This window comes from Rhineura floridana, chromosome 2 (assembly GCF_030035675.1).
Source record: "Rhineura floridana isolate rRhiFlo1 chromosome 2, rRhiFlo1.hap2, whole genome shotgun sequence".
Classification (NCBI taxonomy): domain Eukaryota; kingdom Metazoa; phylum Chordata; class Lepidosauria; order Squamata; family Rhineuridae; genus Rhineura; species Rhineura floridana.
Genome location: NC_084481.1, coordinates 168,290,486 through 168,312,894, shown reverse-complemented (window position 1 = coordinate 168,312,894; position 22,409 = coordinate 168,290,486). Strand labels below are relative to the sequence as shown.

The 22,409-nt window shown below is 41.1% G+C and overlaps 1 protein-coding gene across 4 annotated transcripts in view; it reads left to right on the top strand.

Moving 5' to 3' along the window:
• TYRO3 (TYRO3 protein tyrosine kinase) overlaps positions 1-22,409 on the top strand; it is a 91,496-nt gene that overhangs the window by 50,338 nt on the left and 18,749 nt on the right. For all 4 annotated transcript variants that reach the window (XM_061611370.1, XM_061611371.1, XM_061611369.1 and 1 more), the window contains 8 exons: positions 2,407-2,584; positions 2,925-3,067; positions 6,260-6,404; positions 14,589-14,718; positions 15,420-15,517; positions 17,222-17,317; positions 19,164-19,244; positions 21,268-21,360. In XM_061611370.1, coding sequence (XP_061467354.1) covers positions 2,407-2,584; positions 2,925-3,067; positions 6,260-6,404; positions 14,589-14,718; positions 15,420-15,517; positions 17,222-17,317; positions 19,164-19,244; positions 21,268-21,360 — 964 coding nt within the window. The remainder of the gene's footprint in view (positions 1-2,406; positions 2,585-2,924; positions 3,068-6,259; positions 6,405-14,588; positions 14,719-15,419; positions 15,518-17,221; positions 17,318-19,163; positions 19,245-21,267; positions 21,361-22,409) is intronic.

Genomic DNA, 22,409 nt, shown 5'->3' with positions numbered 1-22,409 from the left:
GTCTGCTGCTGCCTTCACTGTTGAGGCCCAAAGGGAAAGAATCGGGGATCAAGACAGGGCTCAGGCTTAGATGGATTATTAGGAGCACAAGTACTGGGATTGTCCATAGGGTCCAATGTGCCTTCCTTAGAAGTGGTCTCCCCAAGGTCTCAGCTGGACAGGGTTCTTGATACCCTTGTTACTAAGGAAAGACAATAACCATCTCAGGGGTACAGAGTCACTCAAGTACCTGGAAACCCTTTGTGGCCTAGGGAGATGCTCCATCCCTTTTACCCTTTTATCAAAGATGGTTCTTCATATTGGACATCTGTGGATTCATGGCTCCAGCTCCAGTACCTCCTGACAGCAGTCCCAATACATCTAGGGTCATCCCTAAAGCTGTAATCCCCTTGGGCTCTCCCATCCAGATTGGTTCCCCTGTGCTGTTGCCACTGTCAGTGTTCTGACTTGGAAGGGAATTAACAAAAGCACAAGACAAACAGCTGAGATGATCCTCCTTCCTTCTGCTTCAGTGCAGATGCAGAAGACGCTTGTGCATATTTCTTTCATGAAATAAAAGAACTCATTGAGATGATGACATGAATCGTGACTTTCTGCACACAGCAGCTTTGCTCTTCTTTCTCACACTGTTGCTGCTGCTGCTGCAGCTCTGCTGGGGCTCTTGACAGATCAGAATGAATTTCCTCCTGCGGATTGGAATGCCAAGCTTGCCCCACTCGGTACAGCCTATTCTTCTTAGCTTGCACGTCCACCAGTCACTGTACAATGCTAATCCGTCTGGGTTTTGAGCTCCTCCTACAACCTTTCCATTTCTTTTTTATTTCCTTTCTTTTTTTTTAACCAGTGAAGTGGAGGGGGAAATGAAGCGAAAGCTGTTTAGATTTCATCTTCCTCAGAGAGCCTTTTCTCGTAAGCTTCCCAGGCTTTTCTATTCCACACTGGAAGAAACAAACAGGGATTTCACTCTCCTGTCAGGTTTAACATCACAGCCGTTCTCAATTACAGAACCTGGGGAATGACTAAAGTTTGGGCATTGCTCTGATCTGATTTTTTTAAATTTACAAGCACCCTTGTCCATGGACCCATATTTCTATATGACCATCCTTGCATGAATGTCTTCCTTGTAGGGCTGGAGACAAGCAATAGCATTTTCCTTTTTCAGGGAGCTGAAGGTGATTTGGTAGGGGCAGATATGAGTTTACACACATAGATGTTGCCCTACAGTTGTTCACAGGTTTTAATGATTCACAAATCTATACTATCTATTTGATCAAAGTTGACAATCGAACAACTACTCTCATTAGTCAGTATGGTGCGCTCTAGATGTTGTGGACTATAACTCTCATTGTCCCTGAACATTGCCCATGCTGGTCAGGGCTAATGGGAGAGGGAGTCTACTACATCTGGAAAGTGCTACCACTGGAATACACCATCGGAAACAATAATTCAGTTATATCACTTTCCAACAATCACTTAAAAATGGGTAACATTCTCCTTATGGTTAAGCGAGTTGATGTGTCTGGTTTTGTTTTTTTTTAAAAAATGTTTTATTTATACCTTTTTCGGGCATATAAAAGTACTCTGCCAAATGAAAAGAAGCCAAGATCGAAATTCCCCATTATCGAATGAAGGAGCACATAGCTACATATTGCATCATATTAAATGAACAGCAAAAGATGATAGTACAAGATGGGAGGAGTATTTCCTTATAGCAGCTGAGCCCACAAGGCAAATTCAGAGTCAGAGTCATGTATTAGGGTGAACAAGAATTACCTCCTGCAACAGATGCACACAACTGCATGCCCTGAAGGTTTCTTTTGGACATTTACTTTCAGTGAAGAACAGGAAAGGGAACTCTTGCTCCAAAAAGAAGCCCATGTATATTCTTCCTACGTCGTCCTTGGTTTGTAAAGCAATGTCATCAATAATGAGCAGTTTTCATAGTCTAGCATACCATTGCTGCAGCTAACTGAAGTCTGGCTTTTAAAAAGTCAGAGGAGGAGGGATCAGTTCAGTGCACAATGCTGCAGGCTGTTTTATGCCCATGTATTTCAGAAAGAGCACCTTTGGGCTCACAGGAGGTTTGCAGTTGGTGATGGTGATAACTCTAGCTCCAAATCTCTGGGGCCATAGGTGATGCCCACCAAACGTGATGAAATGTTCCCACTTTCCCAAGCCAGTGTCTCCCAGTCAAGAAATTTTTGGTTTGCTTTCAACCTTCGGCCATTTCAAGAATAAGTCATTGCATATCAGTGTCCTGAAGCCAAGATTATATGTAATATTTGTGGGATGCAACTCTCATAAAGATTTATAACAATTTCAGAAAAGTTAGTCAATTGATGTGAAATCCATGAGAGTGCATTTGTTCTGTGTGCTCATATCTGCTTTCTCTCCTTTTTGCAACAGGTGTCTGAGCCACAAGAAGATGAGGAGGTTTCCACAGAGGTTGTCTTTGTTCCCTCCTTTTCCAGGGTTTTTCCAGGATTAAAGCACGCAACCAATTATAGTGCTCGGGTCCAGTGCACTAACGAAATGGGCAGCTCCCCTTTTACAAACTGGGTCTTTTTTCAGACCTTGGGATTAGGTAAGAACATAGCAGACAGTTCCATGGAAATGCTGAAAGTTTTTTCCATTGAGTCATACAGTTCTGGAGCAGAAAACATTAAATCACTCTCCTAGATTTCTAACTGAAGTAACAACAACAAAAAGAAACATGTAATTCACATTGCTAATTCAGACAGTTGGCCATCTGCTTCCTTTTTGCTGGTTTTGTGTCTTACATTGTAGTTTGCTCATGGCAAATAGATCATGTGAGGGTGTTCCTATTTCATTCAGGTACCTAGGTGAAGTTGTTGCTGGGTTATTCTGTTTCCCTCTCTCGTTCTCTTTTTAATTACATGATTGTGACTTTCTTTACATTGCAGCTCCAAACAGTACTCCGCAAAATGTACACATTATACAAAGAGATTCTTGTCTGATATTGGAATGGGAGACAACGGCTTCAGAAATGCAAAAGGATAATGCCCTAGGATACAAGCTGGAATGGAGTCAAGATAACATAACACAGGTAACAGACTGAGGAACATAAAACATTGCTTTCGTGAATCAGAGCTGAGTCCATCTAGACCAGCATTCTCTTCTAACAGGAGCCAGCCAAATGCCTCTGGGATCTCACAAGCAGGAGATGATAATGATAAATATGAACTGTTGTTTGTCCCAGTCATCTAGTATTCTCAGATGCCCGAAAAAAGGTTTCATTCTGTTGCGTTGGCTCATAGCAGTGATAAACTTATTCTCTGCCAATTAGTCTAATCCTTTGAAAAAACCATCAAAGCTAGCAGTTGTCACACATCTTGTGGCAATGAATCCCACAAGTTTATTGATGCAAAATATACAAAAGCACTTCCTCTGGTCTGCCAATAGGGTGTTTTCACATATGACATGAGACTTAAATTGATTTTTTCCTATACAGGCAGGCCCCGCTTATATGGCAGGTTCCGTTCCGGACTGCCGCCGAAAAGCAGAAACCGCCGAAAAGCGGAACCCATAGACAATAATGGTGTGCGTTGCGCGAAAATGGCACACGATGAGAAAAACCGCCATAAAAGCGGAACAAGCGCCTTAAAGCGGGGACTTGCCGCATTTGCGCAGCGCCACATTAGCGGAACGCCAAAAAGCGAAGTGCCGCAAAGCGGGGCCCGCCTGTATCCTTCTATAATATGCCACCAGGCTTATGTAGGCAATTAAGAAATACATTTTCCATCATAGCTGGTGGTCTGTTTTTATTTTTATGTGGTTTTTATTGTGTTATAATTGTTGTAAACTGCTTTGGTATTTTTATGAAATTGCTGTTTACAAATATTTTTATCAATAAATAATAAATATATGTGAAAGAAAAACCTACATTGGTTAGAATAGGCTTTCAGCTACTTTTTTGCATCATATGCAACATTTCACAATTGTTCACTCATGTGGCAGAAACAATAAAACATGATAGTCTTATCATGAATGAAAATTGTATCATTCAGAGCAACTTAGACAGTAGATCCATCAGAAGGAAGCTGAGAAAGGCTAATCATGTTCTGAATCAGTGAAAATCATCGTATGATGTTTGTCAGAGACTATTCATTGTTGTCCCAGATTTGCCAGGCAATATCTTGAACTCTTGTCTCAAATAACCAGGGTTAGAAAATTAAAATTGGATGGATTCAATTTAATGAGTGAATTCGCTCAACTGGGTGAAGATTCTAGGTCAGGGGTAGCCAGTGTGGTGCCATCCAGATATTGTTGGACTCCAGTTCCCATCATCCCTGACCACTGTCCATGTTGGCTGAGGTTGATGGGAATTGGGAGTCTCACAACATCTGAGGGCACTGTCAGGCCCCTTCCTGTGGTCACCGCCTTGTCACGGTCCCACCTCAGGGTCCTGCTCTCAAAACAGTTCTCTCACTGGCTCTAGCAAAGATCTCTCAAGATCCCACTGCTAGGCAGCACCACCAGACACTCCCTGTAAACAATATTGCCTTGAGACTGTGCCTACATCTCCTCCTGGCTTATTGCTATGCTGTGTCTGGGTGCACTTACAGGCCTCAACCCCCATGTGTCTTTGTGCCTATAAAGATTACAGCCCTGGGTTGCTCTGGATACCTGATGATGTTACACTATCTCTTCACCACTGCCACCATTGATACTGTTTCCCAACCTTGGTATATGCCCTGCCCATCCTTCTGGTCTGTGAAAGCCCAGCCAAGGATCAGGTGTTTTGATAAACCAAGAAATATTTGTTTATATACACAGGGAATAACAAGATTACTTAAAAGTTTAGTCAACAAGCATGTGGTTTCATACCATGCATTACCCTTTGTTTCTTAGTCATCAATATCCTGCCTCACTACCCACCTAATCCAATCCACCCTACAACCCTCTCTAAAACCAACCCACAGAACCAACCGAATGACTCCCTCTCAACTGTCGTCCTCTCATTTATACCTTCAGACACTCAAACGCTCAGCCAATCATCATACAACATTCTCCAACCTTTCAACCCATGTACTCCCCTTTCTCACTCAGTCTACTTACCACATATACTCTAATAAACCCGCACTTACCATATTTACAGTATTATATATATAGGGACATCACAGGTACCTTGTTAGCCACCCTGACAGCTTTGGAAATGAATGCTGAAACACCACAAGTCTTACAAATGGTTTTGTGTCATTCTAGAAGGAGGTAACATATGTTACCCACACTCTGTTCTGGGTTTGATTTTGTGCAACATGCTCATTAGAGCCTGGAGAATTTCCTCCTCACCGCCCCAAATGCAGCTGACACAAAGTTTGGAGGCACTACAAATGTGACAATAATATGATTACAATCCCTCATCTTGTCAAGTATTTATTGTACTACTACAAATAAGTTTGGGTTGACTATTAGGAATATAGAGTAAAGTAAAATAGCAAAACTGACAAGTACAGTATATTAGCATGATCCATTCCAGCAAATCTTGGGGCCCAGAGAATTGATGAGTTACCTAAAAATAAACCTGCTTTCAGGGAGTGTTACAGCTGCCTTGTGTGGGGTTGATTTGTGTTGCTTGCAGCATCTTTTTAGTATCAGAAGTGCAGAACAAGATTTCTTCCCATAGAAATTTTTTTGCAATGGGTTACAAGAAGAAAAAATACTTCTAACAGAGAAAAATTTACAGTGCTGTAATTCTATGTGTACATAATTTTAAAGAGGAATCAGGTCAGACAGCACATTAAAGAATGTCTTAACATAGCACTGAATGTAAAAAGAGTTTAAAAATGAACCCTAAAATAACATAAGTGTCTGAACATAGATGACCAGGCATGAGTCTTGATTTCAAGCCGTCAAATACTAAAGTCCAGTCATTTTTTGTGTGAAAGTGGAGATTCATAAAATTGGAACAGATTCAAAGGACATCTGCAGTGGGATAGAACAAGCCACCCCACATGGTTGCCACAACCGTCCTTTGCATTCCACCCCAGAATATGCCCACAATAAGCAAAAAAGCAGGTGCAATGCAGAAGATGCCTAAAGACTAAATAGATTCACATGACTCAAGCTAGCCAATCAAGCTGCATGCTGTAGGAAAAGGCAAAAACAAAAGCCCAGGATCACTAGGTAACCTAGCTTGGAGGAAAACACCTTCCTGGTCCACACATATATCAAGTAAATGTTATATGGATGCTGATTACCATTTATTTAATTTTTACTTATTTATTTTATGTTTCAGGGGGAAATGATAGTGCAGGAGACAAGAGCCAACCTTACCATGTGGAATCCTTTGAAGGATCTTACAATCAGGGTGTGTATGCTCAACTCTGCTGGCTGTGGACCTTGGAGTGAGCCCTTGCTGGTTACAGCTGAAGATTTAATAGGTGAGTTGCAACTGTCTGGGTTTTTTTGACTGCATTTTCTCCCAAAGGAAAATAGTCTGTCGTCATTAGTACTATGCATGCAATGAGTAACAGTCAGAGCTGCTGGTACCATTGTATCTTTCTGGCCCTGCTCTTCCCAACCCTCACAGCTGTATGTGTTGCATGTTTTAACTGAGTGAGACTGAGGCTAAACAACATGGAGCGATCTAGCAGAAGCTGCAACTATGACAACTTGATTGGTTGATTGATTGATTGCAAGGGATGTTGCTGTGAATTGAAATTGACAAGAAGCAGGGAAAGAGGCCCCTTTGATAAGTAGAATGTATTAAGAATCTTGTTGGTAGCTATAGATTTGTCAATCACTGGAAGCCTTCACTAGATGCTGTTTATTTCTGGAATGCCATCAGTGTACATAATGCATTAAAGAATGAAATAAATGGGGAAAACAGCGGCCCTGTTCCAAATGGAAGCAAATGCAGATGCAGTTTTCCAATTCCTCTTGCCTTGTGTCCTCCTGTAATTCCATCAAGACTATGTTTTCTCCAAACCACCTGAGGCATATAGGATAATCACATTAGAAATAAATGTGAAAATGTGTGTTGTGTACAGAATGTAACAATCTTTTTTGTTGAATATATACAAGGTATACATGATGGAAAGTCACAGCCAGTGACAGCTTCTAAACATGTGTATATGTTTTGAAAAATTATGTTCTCAGAATTGTTACATGTTCCTCTGCAGATGGGTTTTATGTTCATTTCTATATACATAGAATGTTTTGTTCTCTCTGTTAACGGACTGTAGTGGCTTTGACTATGAGCAATAAAGTTTGTATATATTGATGGATTGATGTACATTCCTATACAGAAGTATCTTGTGTGTAAGAATCCGATAATGAGTGAAGCAGGCCAAATGTTTTTGTTTTATTGGAAACAGAGGAAACTGTCTTATATCAAACAAGACTTTTGGTCTGTGTAGCTCAGTATCATTGACACTGACTAGCAGCAGCTCTCCAGGGTTTCAGACAGGAATTTCTCCCAGGCCAACCTAGACATGCTGGCCTTGAGGATCTTTGGCAAGCAAAGCATGCGCTCCTCACCGGGCACCCCAGATCTGTACATTCTACAGCCCCTGTGCACGACTGTTTCTGATAACCTCTTTATTCATGTGCCATGCATGGATGACACATTCAACATTGGAGAAGGGGCATTTTTGGCACAGGAAATCTTGTACCACATCGTACATTCTTTTCTCAAGTTCTGTTTACTGTTTTCCCACCAAAGATACTGTTCTTTTTCTCTCTCAGACATACATAGACTCCCATCAGGATGGAAGTTTCAGCTTTTGAAATAGTAAGATTCAAGTAATGTAAACACCTTGAAGATTACAGTATTTTTTTAGTCTTAAAATCACTATTTCTTTCTTTGTTAATTATGGTCTTTTTCCTCGCAGAGAGTAAGACAATACAAGTAAAAATCTTTTCACATGATAGAAAATGTGACTGATCTCAAAACAGGACTGAAAGATTGCAGGTGAAAGCCACAATGTAATATAAATTTAGACACTCTTAAGGCCAGATTTCAGTGAGGTTAAAACACGTTCTCTTTCTCTCTGACTTTTGGCCTGAGACTTGTGGTGTCCAAACCACAGCCGCCCGCACCTAACTTAATATGCAGCCCAGCCTATAAACAGTTGAAAATAAAGCTTCATTATAGAAATGCTGACACACCAAAACCATAGATCTGTAAAAATAATGAAACTTTGTTCTAGGCTTGAACCTGGTGGAAAATAAAGACCGCTTACTTTCTAGAATTAGCTAGATGGTACTGAATAGGCATTTTCAGTTCCCTCTGTGTGTAAAATATCTTGGGCAGTTTGTTAGTGTCCCCCAGTGTATGGGTGGGGAAGCTTATAGAAAGATTTAATGGTGCTATCTGAGGGAAACACTTGGAGTCTTATTTGAAGCTCCCTCAGCCTGCAAGAAGAATGGTTATATCTCCTTGGACCCTGTTACTTCAGGGCTGTGGGAATGACTGACTGTTGCTATCACTACTACTGGTACTGTACTATCTACTGTACTATCTAACATTTAATTGCATGCTAATCATGTTCTTTATGCATCAGAAAAGCACATTTGAACTTGCTCTGGGTGGCTGCCTTTGTCCTGTCCCAGCTGAAGAAGTATTCTATGATTTCCAAAGGAACCATGAAGACCAGAGCACATGTTAAATTAGACCCAAAGATAACAAATAGGAAGCCTCCATGCCCTCCCCAATAGCCAAAAAGAACATGGGGTGGAGATGTGGATGCTCACAGTACAGCAGCCCCAATCCGCATGGGAATACTTCCCAAGGAGATGGCAGGGAGAGTGGCAGAGGTAGCATGCACTCTGGCCCTCAGGTGCTTCTGTAAGTGGAGCTAAGTAAAACTTTTTATATGTAATTCAGGCTTTAAAAACGTACACAACTTAGTTATGGGTCAATGTAATGTGATAAGCAAACATTCTTAATTTGGGATTATAGAGCCTGGAAATGTGGGCTTTTTAGTTCAGTTCAATTCAGTTTTCTTTCTATAGGCAATAACAGAAGGCTATTTAGCAAAAACAGTCTTCATATGTGCACACCTGATGGCCAATCATCCATTTCTGCCAAAACAGAAAAAGCAGAACTTCTAGGTTTGTCCTCCTGAGGCCACAGGAGAGGGGGCTTTCACACTAGCTTTTTCTCCCAGTAGTCCACTTGTTTGTTGCTGAGATGGTATTCCATCTTTCTTCATTACCTGCCCCTCTAGCATTTCCTGGTGAAAAGTGCCGTGCCCCTACTAGCTATGTACTTTTAATTATTTTAACCAATTTTCTGTGTTCAAGTGCACATGTTCATTAAAAGCAATTTGATTATGCATTTTACTTGCATGTCAGTCTCTTGGTGGTTATCTGTTCCTGGTTGCACAGTCTTAAATTGTGTGATTGATTGTGGTGTGTTTTGAAAGGTTTGAAAAAAGAAGGGGTTGGCCAAGGACCACCAAGCAGTAATGCACCACACAGCTTTAGATTTTCTAGAGTGATTGTGGAGAGTGAAGTTGCAGGAGTTTAAAGGGATCAAAATCAGATGCATAGGTATGAAGGGACTTTACAGGAATAAACTGAGGGAGAATACTGTGTGAGGACCACTAAAATGTCCTTATGTGAAAAATACAACTGGCTTATTTCTCATTTGAAAGTGCTGGATGTATTATTCCAAAACATGCCTTACCATTAGACTGTGAAGATGCTCAGTGGAGGCCATTGCAATATCAACATGAAGACATACAAAATATAAAAGTTAATGCAAGTATCTCTTTTGAGAACAGCATAGGGCTGGAGGAGAGTGAGGCTGAATATAGTTAGGAACAGCATTAGGGATATGGACATCTGAGTGGAATGGTGTGCTAGACTCCTAGCAGGGGCACCCAAGGCGGAATGGTCAAAGCTGAGACACCAGACTAACATGCATCCGGACTCAGAGGAAGGCAATGGTAAACCACCTCTAAATAGCTCTTACCATGAAAACCCTATGAACAGAGTATCCAAAATGCAACATGAGATAGTGCCGGAGGATGAAACCCCCAGGTCAGAAGGCACTCACCAAGCTACTGGGGAAGAACAGAGGACAAGTACGAGTAGTGCTGTGAATAATGATGCAGCTGGGTCAAAACCAAAAAGAAGCCCAGAGGCTGATGCGCACAGATGCAAAAGAAGAGTCCTGAGTTGTACGACGCACAAAATAGGAATATGGAATGTGAGAAGCATGAACCAGGGAAAGTTAGAAATTATCAAGCAAGAAACGGAATGCATCAACATTACAATACTTGGCGTGAGTGAATTAAAATGGACAGGAATGGGACATTTTCAGTCAGGCAACTACAAAATAATTTATGTAGGAAATGAGAAAGTAAGAAGAAATGGGGTTGCTTTAATAGTGAGAAGTGATGTAGCAAAAGAATTAGGAGCTATAATGTAAGGTCTGAGCAAGTGATATCAATGATATTTAACGGGAAACCTATTAACATAACCATCATCCAAGTCTATGCTCAAATGACAAACGCAGAAGAAGAGGAATTGGAAAGATTTTATGCAGAAGTACAGGAAGAAATTGATCACATACCCAGACAAGATGTTCTGATAATCATGGGGGACTGGAATGCAAAAGTAGGGAACAGAGAACTAGAAATTGTGGGAAAATGGGGCTTAGGAGATAGAAAACAAGCAGGAGAAAGACTTACTGAATTCTATGAAGCCAATAATTTGTTTCTTGCGAACAAATTTTTCCAGCAACGGAAAAGATTACTGTACTCGTGAACATCACCAAATAGTCAATATAGGAATGAAATTGATTATATAATTGGTAGCAGGAGATGGAGAAGTTCCATACTTGCTGTGAAAACAAGACCAGGAGCAGACTGTGGTACAGAACTGGTAATATCAAAAATCAGAGTAAAGTTAAAGAAGCAATCATAATGCCAAAATACAATTTAAATAACATGCCAGAAAAATATAAAGATCAAATAAGGAACAGATTTGAGGCTTTAAACTTAGTTGTCAGAGAACCAGAAGAACTATGAAGTTAGAAACATTACCAGGGAAGAATGCAAAAAGACAATACCTCCAGTTAAAAAGACAGAAAGACTTCAATGGATGACTGATGAAACTCTTAAAATGATTAAAGAGAGAAGGAAAGCTAAAGCAAGAAGAGAAACACGGTTATAACCCTAAATGCAACAATACAGCAACTAGTACGTAGGGACAAAGAACTATTACAATAGTTATTGTATAGAAATAGAAGAGGACAACAAAAAGGGTAGGACACGAGCCCTGTTCCAAAAGATTAGAGAAATGAAAGGGAAATTTAAACGAAGAGTAGGGATGTTGAATAATCAACAAGGGAACACACTGACTGACCGAGATGAAATAAAAGGAAGATGGAAGCAATACACTGAAGAACTCTATAAAAGAGATGCCAGGATGACAGATTAATTCACGGAGGAACCGTATGATGAAGAACCAGAAATTTTAGAATGTGAGGTGAAAGCTGCTCTTAAAACAGTTGGAAAAAAATCACCAGGAACAGATGGCATACCAATACAGTTGCTACAAGCTACTGAGACTAAATCTGTCCAAATGTTGACAAAAATTTGTCAACAAATATGGAAAAGAAAATGGCCCACAGACTGGAAGCGTTCAAAATACATCCCAATTCCAAAGAAAGGAGATCCCAGCAAATGCAGTAATTATCAAACTATTGCCTTAATATCCCATACAAGTAAAGTAATGCTCAAGATTCTACAAGGCTCTTACCGTATATGGAGCGAGAACTGCCAGATGTCCAAGCTGTATTTAGAAAGGGAAGAGGCACCAGAGATCATATTGCAAACATACGTTGGATAATGGAACAGAGCAAGGAATTTCAGAAGAAAATCACCCTGTGCTTTATATAGATTACAGCAAAGCCTTTGATTGTGTAGATTATGAAAAACTATGAAATGCTTTAAAAGAAATGGGGTTCCACAGCATCTGATTGTCCTGATGTGCAATCTATACTCTGGACAAGAGGCTACTGTAAGGAGAGAATATGGAGAAACTGATTGGTTCCCCATCACAAAGGGTGTGAGACAGGGGTATATCTTATCACCTTACTTGTTTAATCTATATGCAGTACATATCATATGGAAAGCAGGAGTGGACCAAGATGAAGGAGGTGTGAAAATTGGAGGGAGAAATATCAATAATTTAAGATATGCAGATGATACCATACTCTTAGCAGAAACCAGTAATGATTTGAAACGAATGCTGATGAAAGCTAAAGAGGAAAGCACAACAGCAGGACTACAACTGAACATCAAGAAGACTAAAGTAATAACAACAGAAGATTTATGTAACTTTAAAGGTGACAAGAAGGACATTGAACTTGTCAAGGATTATCAATAACTTGGCACAGTCATTAACCAAAATAGAGACAATTGTCAAGAAATCAGAAGATGGCTAGACTGGGGACGGCAGCTGTGAGAGAACTAGAAAAGGTCCTCAAATGTAAAGCTGTATCACTGACACTAAAGTCAGGATCATTCAAACCATAGTATTCCCGATCTCTATGTATGGATGTGAAAGTTGGACAATGAAAAAAAGCAGATAAGGAAAAAATAAACTCATTTGAAATGTGGTATTGGAGAAGAGCTTTGCGCATCCCATGGACTGTGAAAAAGACAAATAATTGGGTGTTAGAACAAATTAAACCAGAAGTATCACTAGAAGCTAAAATGATGAAACTGAGGTTATCATACTTTGGACACATAATGAGAAGACATGATTCACTAGAGAAGACAAAAATGCTGGGAAAAACAGAAGTAGAAAAAGAGGAAGACCGAACAAGACATGGATTGATTCCATAAAGGAAGCCACAGACCTGAACTTACGAGATCTGAACAGTGCCTGCAGATCCTACTGGAGGTCGCTGATTGATGGGGTTGCCATAAGTCATAATTGACTTGAAGGCATATAACAACAAATAAGCATCTGAGGAGACTAAATGGATTATGATGTCTAAGACACAATCTTAGCAAGATATTATATTAGCAAAAATCACGGATTGGCTATGAACAAACATTGCTTAGTTCCCCCCCCCAATCACCTACATGTCTAGGACTTTTATAGCTTTAGTCTAAATTAGGATCCTTATAAACTGGCAGACTTCATGATCTAATTTTTCCCCTTTCTCTGTTCTGATGTTCAGAAGGCCTCTGAGGATAAGTTAATTTGCACAGCCTTAGGGTAAGAGAAAGGAAAAAGTTAATAAGATCTGGTTATATTATAGCACTCCAAAATATCTACATAATATTATGCACCATATGCCACAAGCGAAACACATTCCATGCACACAGATGAGAAAGGAAGTTTCTAAATGTTTCCCCGTAGTTTTGCAAGTATCACATGCTGACATGACACATTTTAATAGGAAGTTAACTATGCCTTGGGCAACTCATATGCAGATTATTTCTGCTACAAGTTCTTTGTTCTGCTAAGAGTTTCTTGTTCTTTTCAACAGAGGCAGGTAAAAAGGCCATATCTAAAGTCTGTTGCAATTGTCTCCAGGACTGAAAGCAAGTTCAGCAACGGACTGCTTTAGTGCAGTTTTCACAGAATTTGTGCAAATGTAGTTATAGGTGGTTAAAGGGAAAAATCAAAAGAACTGAGAAAAGCCATGCACTCCTGAGAGACTGTAGTAATACAGCCAGGGTGAGTGGCGGAAAAGTCAGTGGTAGCTATCTGCTTCAGAATGCCTTTCATTTTACCCAGCTGCCTTCATTCAGTGTAACCTCACCATCCTCATGTTCATTCAGATGACTGTCAGTGCCTGCTGATTATTTGTTCTCCCTTTCCCACCCTACCTCACCCAAGTCCACTTAATGCTACTCCACAGTTTCGCTTATTATATTTCATACTTGTCCCATAACACACACCTACCTTTCCATCAATTCAGGCCAGCAAGAGGCATCACAGTTGAAGGATATATTCAAGGCAGACAAAGGCACTCAAAGAGGGTGCAGAGCATGGCAGATGAGGGGTGTGGCCTAGGGAGATTCCTACGGGAGGCAGATAAAGAGGCCTGGTGGGCCACCTTTCACCTCCCGGTCTGAGGTTCCTCATCTCTGCACTACACTAATATAAATTCAATTTGCTTCTGTAATGTTTTGTTCTGCTAGCATAAGGGATTTAATAGCAACCTTCTCCTGGCCCAGTGGGTGTAACTCCAACATAAGACAAACTCAGCATCATCTTCCTGTTGAGGCTTTCAACAATGGGCTTCCACTCTCATTTATTTTTGTTTATTTATTAAACTTAAGTCCCACCCTTCATCCCAAAGGAACCCATTTGCTTCAGAAATGCTTCTTACCAAACCTGGAATTTCTGTTTAGGGAATTTTTTGGAGGTTGTTGGTGCCTGACACTCAAATGCTGGGATTTCCTGTCACAAAACGGGAGGCTCTGTTGCTGCTACATCTTTTCAGGTTTATTCGCATCGTGACTAGTGGGTCTCCTGCTGGTATCAGAGGTCTTTCATGGTGGAATAATCCCATTTTAAGGTGGATTATTTCGTGCGCATGTTGCAAACTGATTTCTTACTGTTTCACTGAGGTTTTCTCTTGTACACAGGAGGACAAAGACAACCGCCTTATGGCACATCCTGGGTTCCTGTGGTTTTAGGAATTCTTACTGCACTAGTCACAGCAGTTGCCTTGGCACTGATACTCTTGCGGAAAAGAAGAAAAGAAACTCGTTTTGGGTAAAGCATTGTTATGATTATCACCTCTGAATCTGGAGGCATTAATACTACCTCATTGTGTGACAATAACTTCGTAGCAACCTTGGATTGAGGGAAAGAAGATGGCATTGTAAGCAAATAGCTTGTAGAACAGAGAGGCTTAATAGTACAAGAAGCAGGTGCTCCAGATAACTGCCTGTGGCAGTGGCTAATGCAGGGATGGGGAAGATGGGGAACCTGCAGCCCTCCAGATGTTGTAGGTCTCCAACTCCCAACTGGAGTTTAAGTCCAGCAACATTGGGAGTGCCACAAATTTCCCATCACTGGGTGAGGGCATTGCTCCAGACCACAACAGTTTGCTCAGGTCTGGTTACACAACAGTTGGCCATTAGAGACAATGGGGGGGGGAAGAGGAGCTATTTTGGAGGCCTAGCCAAGGACAAACAGCAGCGTGGGCTCTATAGGAGTCCCAATGGCCCCTGCTGGGGTAGGGTACTGTTACTCTGCCCCTCAGGCCTTTGGGAAACAGGAGGCAGGAAGGGCCTGCCCAGGGACCTCAGACTTTTTGTATAGCATCACCAAGATGAAATGTTTACACATGTAAAGAGATTCTAAGTTGCTGTCTATAGTAAGTACATGTTATTAGAACTAGACTGTACCTTTGTGACACTATTGATATTCCATTAATGAGTTTTTTTTTTTGCTTCTTTCTTACCTTCTAGTCATGCCTTTGGCAGTGTGGTGGGAGGGGATCCAGTAGTCCATTTCAGAGCAGTGAGATCTTTCAACAGAGAAGGCCCAGAGCTTATTGAGGCAACATGTAGGTAAAATGTTCTGAATGATTCTTTCTTACATATCCCATTGATCTGATGAGTTTCCAGGGGTCTCAGCACAAAGTGCTGTTTTTACCCCTGCAAAATTTTCTAATTCTTTCTATTTAACACTAAACAGACAAAGAAAAGGACAAAGTGATCTCATCAAACAAATCTTTACAAAAGCCTTGTCTTGCTTCAGATATAACTTTGAAATCCACTGAGATGTAGTCAGGATCCCCCACCTAACTCTGCCATTTTACTTCTAAACCATAGTTAGGATCAAGCTGGAGGGAAGCAGAATGAATATATTCCCTTGCAGACATCCCAATCCAGCAATGTAGGATTTGGCTACTCAAGAAGCCAATCTAAGTGCAAACTATGCACATTTGCTAGGGAGTAAGCTCTGTTGACCACAATGGGCCTTACTTCCAAGTGTGTATGGATCAGATCAGGTTTTTATGTCTCATTGATATCAGTGTTGCTTACTTCCAAATAAGTATGCATATTTGCAGCCCTAGATATAATACGTTGTTTTAGTTTTCAAGGTGGTATTGTACTGTAATTATATAAAGAAGCATCTTCTATCTTAGGTTTTTCCACATCAGAGATAGCTGGGGGAGGCTCTGCTTTGAGTACCACTGCCTTTTGAATTTAGGGTTGGGTTCAAGGATCAGAGCCTGAAATTTCTTATATGAATGAGCCTTTCAGGCTTCCTGTTTGCTACTTTTTGGAGACTTGTTAATATCTTCTTGTTTGTGCAGGGCTTTAATTAATATTATTGCTTACTTGGGTTTATCTTGGTTTGGTTGCTGCCGATACAGAGTTTTAAAGTGTGTTAGCTGGTTTTATTTTTATATTGTAAAGTTAAATTTTTGTGAGCTACCTAGAGATCTCTTCTTGACTGAGACTGCAATCCAATACACACTTACCGGGGAGTAAGTCCCATTGAACCCAATGGAGCTTACTTCTGAGTAGATACATATTGGATTGCAGTCTTATCTTTAAATGAACATAATAAACAATATATCTTTATACTGTACTTCAGGTGAAAATCCAGATAGTCCACCACTATAAATTATTCTAGATCTCATGATTTCCAGATAGTTATGATTTACCATCTGCAGATCTATTCCCAAATAACCATTTGTGGAACCAACTCATGCAAGTCTATGCCATCTGTGTTGCTTAAACTGTTCTTATTTCCTCTAAGTTAGTTCTTTAAGAGAAATCCTTCTCTTAAACTCTGAAAATTTAGCACTGGAGGAGAAAAAAGCAATTAAATAGATCTGGAAGTTTGGAGCTTCTTATCGTCTGTAAGACTCAAAAAAGGAATTGCTATAGCAGCAATCCTAAATGTACTTACTAGAACAGGGATGGAGAACCTGTGGCCTTATAGATGTTGATGGACTACAGCCCCCATCATCCTTGACCATTCAGACATGCTGGCTGAAACTGATGGGAGTTGGAGTCCAACAACATCGGGAGGACCACAGGTTCCCCAACCCTGTGTTAGGGACTAATTCCCACTGAATTTTCCTCTGAGAAGAAATGTTTGGGATTAGGCTGAATGCCTTTATATTCTCTATCTTATTCAACACCAGTTATGGCTAGGATTAAAGACGTGTGATTCTAGAGAATAGAAAAAGTTAAGGTTAATGAGATTTTGTGTTATACACCCCTTTCTCTGTCTCTCTCTGTTTGTTCTCCAGTGGACAGTATAGGAATCAGTGATGACCTGAAGACCAAACTGAAAGATGTCCTGATTCAGGAGCAACAGTTTACTCTGGGAAGAATGCTAGGCAAGGGTAAGTGTGAATCAAAGTCTTGACCAGGGATGGGGAACCTGTGGCCATCCAGATATTGTTGGACTCCAACTCCCATCAGCCTCAGCTCTGATTAAGACTTCTTGCCTGATTCTGTGCAGTTAGGTGCCATAGTGTAGTTGCAAATTCAGATGTGCATGGTCCCTTCATGATAGTCAAGCCACATCCTACCAAGAGCCACACAATTTTAGCATTTTCCCACTTTCCCTCATCTCCGTTTCTCTCCCTGTCATCTTGGAAGTTCACACTCCACTACAACAAAGTGGAAGCCAATCAGCGTGATGAGAAGGCTGTGTGTTAGCTTCTAAGTGGCTGACTCATCTCCTCCTTGGCTCCAATCAGCATGAAAGGACAAGGATGCTTCTCTTCTCAGTGGCTAACATGCTTCCTTTTCATGCTGATTGGCTAATTCATAGACAGCTACACCCCTGGTTCAATACATATTGATTTCAAGGAGCTTCAGTATGCATAGTGGCACAGGATTGGACTTTTAGTCTAAAACTGAGATCCTCAATATGGTGCCCATGGGCACCATGGTGGCATCATACACCCCCCCTTGGCACCCACCAGAGATCCCTTCCCTCACATTTTTTAATTTTAAAAATTGATAGTGTTATTTTTAAAACCTTTGTTGCTGGAGGAGTTACCTTTTGCAGAAGGTAGCCTGCTTTTTTGTCTTTGTTTTACGTTGGGGGGTATTGCCCATTTTTTGGGGGAAGGGGATTCTGATCATCTCCAGTTTTTCTTCTGTGGCCTGGGATATCTTGTGGTGCCTCCATCCCCAAAAAGATTGGGGACCCCTGGTCTAGAACATCCACTGCATTGCTGCAGGGTTGGGAGACCTGTGATCCTCCAGATGTCATTGGACTCCCAACTTCTATCAGCTTCAGCCAGCATGGCCAATGGGTCAAGGATGATTGGCACTGTAGTCTGACACCATCTGGAGAGCCACAGTTTCCTTACCCCAGCATTATAGGAATGAATCCAAAAGTAGCTGGAAGCTGTGGCTCACCTGGGTGTTAACAGCCATTCTGTGTATTGATTAAGCTGCTCAATGCTTTTATTAAGAGCAGTGTAGAGCCACGGTTCTCAGCTTGAGGTACCCTGGGCCAAATGTGCCAATATGTATACATGTTGTGGTTGTCAGGGGCATTTCTGAGTTAGTGAAGAACTTGACAAGTCAAATAAGGGGAGAGAGTCAGCTAAGGAAAAGGCAGAGGGCACATTGCAAAGTACACAAGAGAAAAAGGAAATGAATAGAAGGTAAGCAAAGAGTAGAGATTATATTAGGGAAAAAGGGAGAGTAATAAGAGCTGGAACTAAAGCTGCGGAAAGGTTTTAGGAGGAGGAACAAGGAATTAAGAATATGCTATAGCTTACTGCTAATTCCCCTGTCCATTTGCCCTCCATTCTGTATTTCATCATCTGCAAAAGATCCAGAGGTACAGTGTAGCCAGAACTGAGCACTTTTAACTCCCATTGGTGTCAGCTAACTTTGGTTGGATTATGCCTTAAATTCCTTTGGTTGAATAACGCCTTAAATTCCTTTGGTTGAATAATGCCTTAAGTTCCTAATCTTCTGTATTTCCTTAAAAGAAAGAAAAACTGTATATTTTTAGTTCCAGTGTGATGTTGCCCATCTTCTTCCTTGAAAACCATTCCAACAGGTGCTTCCATGGAAGAAAATGTTTCATTGGGAGTGACCTTTATCTAACAGCTTCCATCAACACACCTCTTTCCCTAACAGTTCTTCCATCCTCCATGATCCCTTAGATTAAAACACAGTTTCATGGTGCTTTACTTGCTCTCTTCCTTCATTCCTTATTAGGGGAATTTGGGTCCGTAAGAGAAGGTCAACTGAAGTTGCTTGATGGCTCTCTCCAGAAGGTTGCAGTGAAAATGCTAAAAGGTGAGTAATATCTAGGCTACCTGAAGTGCTTCCAGTGCCTTATTGTTGCCACCATCCTACTGTGTCTGTGATCTCTGGGAAGGGCCATGGCTCAGTGATACACATGTTTTGAATATAAAATGTCCAAGGATCAATCTCCAGCATCTCCAGATAGGGCTGGAAAAGACCCGTGTTGGAGACCCCAGGGAGCTGCTGCCAGTCAGTGATGACAACAGTGGGCTAAATGGACCAATGGTCTGACTCAGTATAAGGCAGCTTTGCTATGATGGCTTCCTCACCAAGCAACCATGGTATGTCGTGTTTGCCTTTTCTCCCCTCTTCCTTCCTCTTTTTATTCCTCTTTTTTGACGTTGTGCGCCTCCACATTAAGAGCCATGTCCTCCTTGTTGGTGAGTCCTTGCTCTGCGCCTAGAATGCGGCAGCTGCCACCTAAGTCATTATCACTATAATTGTAGGTATTAATTTGTGAATTAATATAAAGTGCTGATGACTTCTGTTGGCAAATTATGAATTTGCAAATAGGTTCCAATCCTGCTCCATTACAATTATTGGGAATTTTTACACTGATTTTTGCAGGAGGAGGAGAATGCCTTAATAGGATATTTTCCACCATTGCTTAAATCTCTGACAGATGTGATATATAGTCTCCAAATCAGATTTGGTATATTAAAAATACCTGTAGTAAATCATAATATCTAGTGATGCATATGCTTTAGTGTTAATGATGGTGCTGGATTAGATTTATTGCCCTGCTCAGATCTTGATTCCAGACTCATTTTACCAATTTCGTAACAATTTTTTTATTGGCCCTGGTCATCAGGTATAGGATGCTATTTGCCATGTCCTTTAAAAGCAGTGACTTTTAGGAAGGAACAGGGCTGGTACCAGCCATGAGTGGGCTCTCGGGTTCAGAGTCGCGATGCTCCCCAACACTTCCCCTATGCAGTCAGCATGGACTTAAATAGGCCCAGCTGCCCTACCTCCCGCATTGCCTCATCAGTGGGCTAGCATGCTGCTTGCACACCCCTGCCATCACCCATGTGGAACACATGCACCGGCTTCATGGGGGCAGTGTTGCCTGGGAGGGTGGAACTCCTGCTGCATGATGTGTCCCAGTGTTGGGTTGCGATTTGCGACCTGGGGTAAAGTGTAATCCTGCAACACTACGCTGGTGTGGATTGTGAGTGGGAGCTCACCATCCCAGTCTATACATTTAGACACTGGGCATGGGAAGGAAAATACTGAGGACAGAAGTGTAATAATCAGTAGTCCTTCTCACATTTGATTATGGTAATAGTTTTAAAGGACGTACTATTGTTTGGTCTCTTCTTAATTGGATTGCATAATGGTTCTTTATTGTTTGACATATGCCTTGAAATTTTGTTTTCCATTGCTTGGTTTATATTTGATTGATTTTGTATCTTATACGTGTAAAATAATATACGCTGTTTGTTGGAAGACACTTATAAAAAGAAAATCAATAAAAAGTTTATATGTATAAAAAAAACTAGTCCTCAATGACAATAGAGATTTTGTGAAATGATCTAGTAGTGCTTGAAGGCATCTTCTTGAAGCCATGTACAATCATTCAGAAGATGTTATTTGTTTATTTTTATTTAATAGAATTTAGATACCACTTAATCATAAAATCTCTTAAGTGGTTTACATAAAATATAAAATGTACATTACAGTTACTGATGAAATCACATATTAAAAGTGTTAACCTAAATTCTTTCAAAACGTAAATAAAATCAGCAGTTTTAAAAATATACATTGTAAAATAATATTACATATTAAAATACATATGGATGAATGCATATTAAATAAAGATGGATGAATGCACAGGATATATGTAATAGTGTCAGGGTTCCCTCACCTATATGTGTCTGTGTGCCTCTCCATGCAAACTTTTACTGATCAGGGTGATGAGTGCTCCTAGTAGCTTTAACTTCTGCCTGTGTTCTTGGAAGTTACCCTCACTGAATTCAAAAGGAGATCTCAGTACTCCTTTCCTTTATTTTAGCGGACATCTTCACCTCAAATGACATTGAGGAGTTCCTGAAGGAAGCTGCCTGCATGAAGGAGTTTGACCATCCACATGTTACTAAACTGATAGGTGAGTTCTTTTGTATGTCATATTGAGTTTAGCATTGAATAATTTCAAATTGTGCATATATCCCAGCACCAATGGGCAGGAGTGGCCAGCCAGTGGGGTGGGATGCTGTGGAGCCATCTTCTTGACATTGGGGTCACTGCCCCTTACCAGGTTGGGGCAGGTCAGGGTGACATCAAGGTCAAAGTTGCATGGGGAGTCTGGAAGAAGCAATGTATTGGCTCCACTGGTGCACCTGTGTGGCCCCAACGTCACCGCTGCCCTGACCCTGCACCATCCTGGTAAGCCACAGCGATGGCAGTGTTGGGCGGGCAGCTCTCTGGCACCACACTGGCTGCTTCCGCTTGTGTCTGCTTTCTAATGCACTGCCCTGTTTAGAACTGTCTGAACTGACAGTGACTGGCCAGGAATGAGACCTTGAGGTCATAGTGGATAGCACGATGAAGATGTTGACCCAGCATTTGGCAGCTGTGAAAAAGGCAAATTCCATGCTAGGGATCATTAGGAAAGAAACTGAAAATAAAACTGCCGATATCATGATGCCATTATATAAATCTGTGGTGCAGCCCCATTTGGAATACTGTGCATAGTTTCAGTTGCCCCACCGCAAAAGGGATATTGTAGATCATTTTGGGCAACCAAAATGATCAAGGGATGGAGCCACTCCCCTATGAGGAAAGGTTGCAGTGCTTGTGCCCTTTTAGTGTAGAGAAGAAGCAAGTAAGAGGTGACATGATAGAAGTGTAAAAAATTATGCATGGCATGGAGAAAGTGGATAGAGAAACACTTTTCTTCCTCTTTCTCATAAATTGTGGATATCCAATGAAGCTGAACGTTGGAAGATTCAGGACAGACGAAAGTACTTCTACCTATGGAGGTGGTGGCCTTACCTAGGTAAATGGTAGGTTTTCCTAGACCGGAGGCCTTCAGGAGGCAGCTGGACAGGCACCTGTTGGGTATGCTTTAATTTGGATTCCTTCATTGAGCAGGGGGTTGCACTCGATGGCCTTGTAGGCCCCTTCCAACTCTATGATTCTATGATTCACACAGTG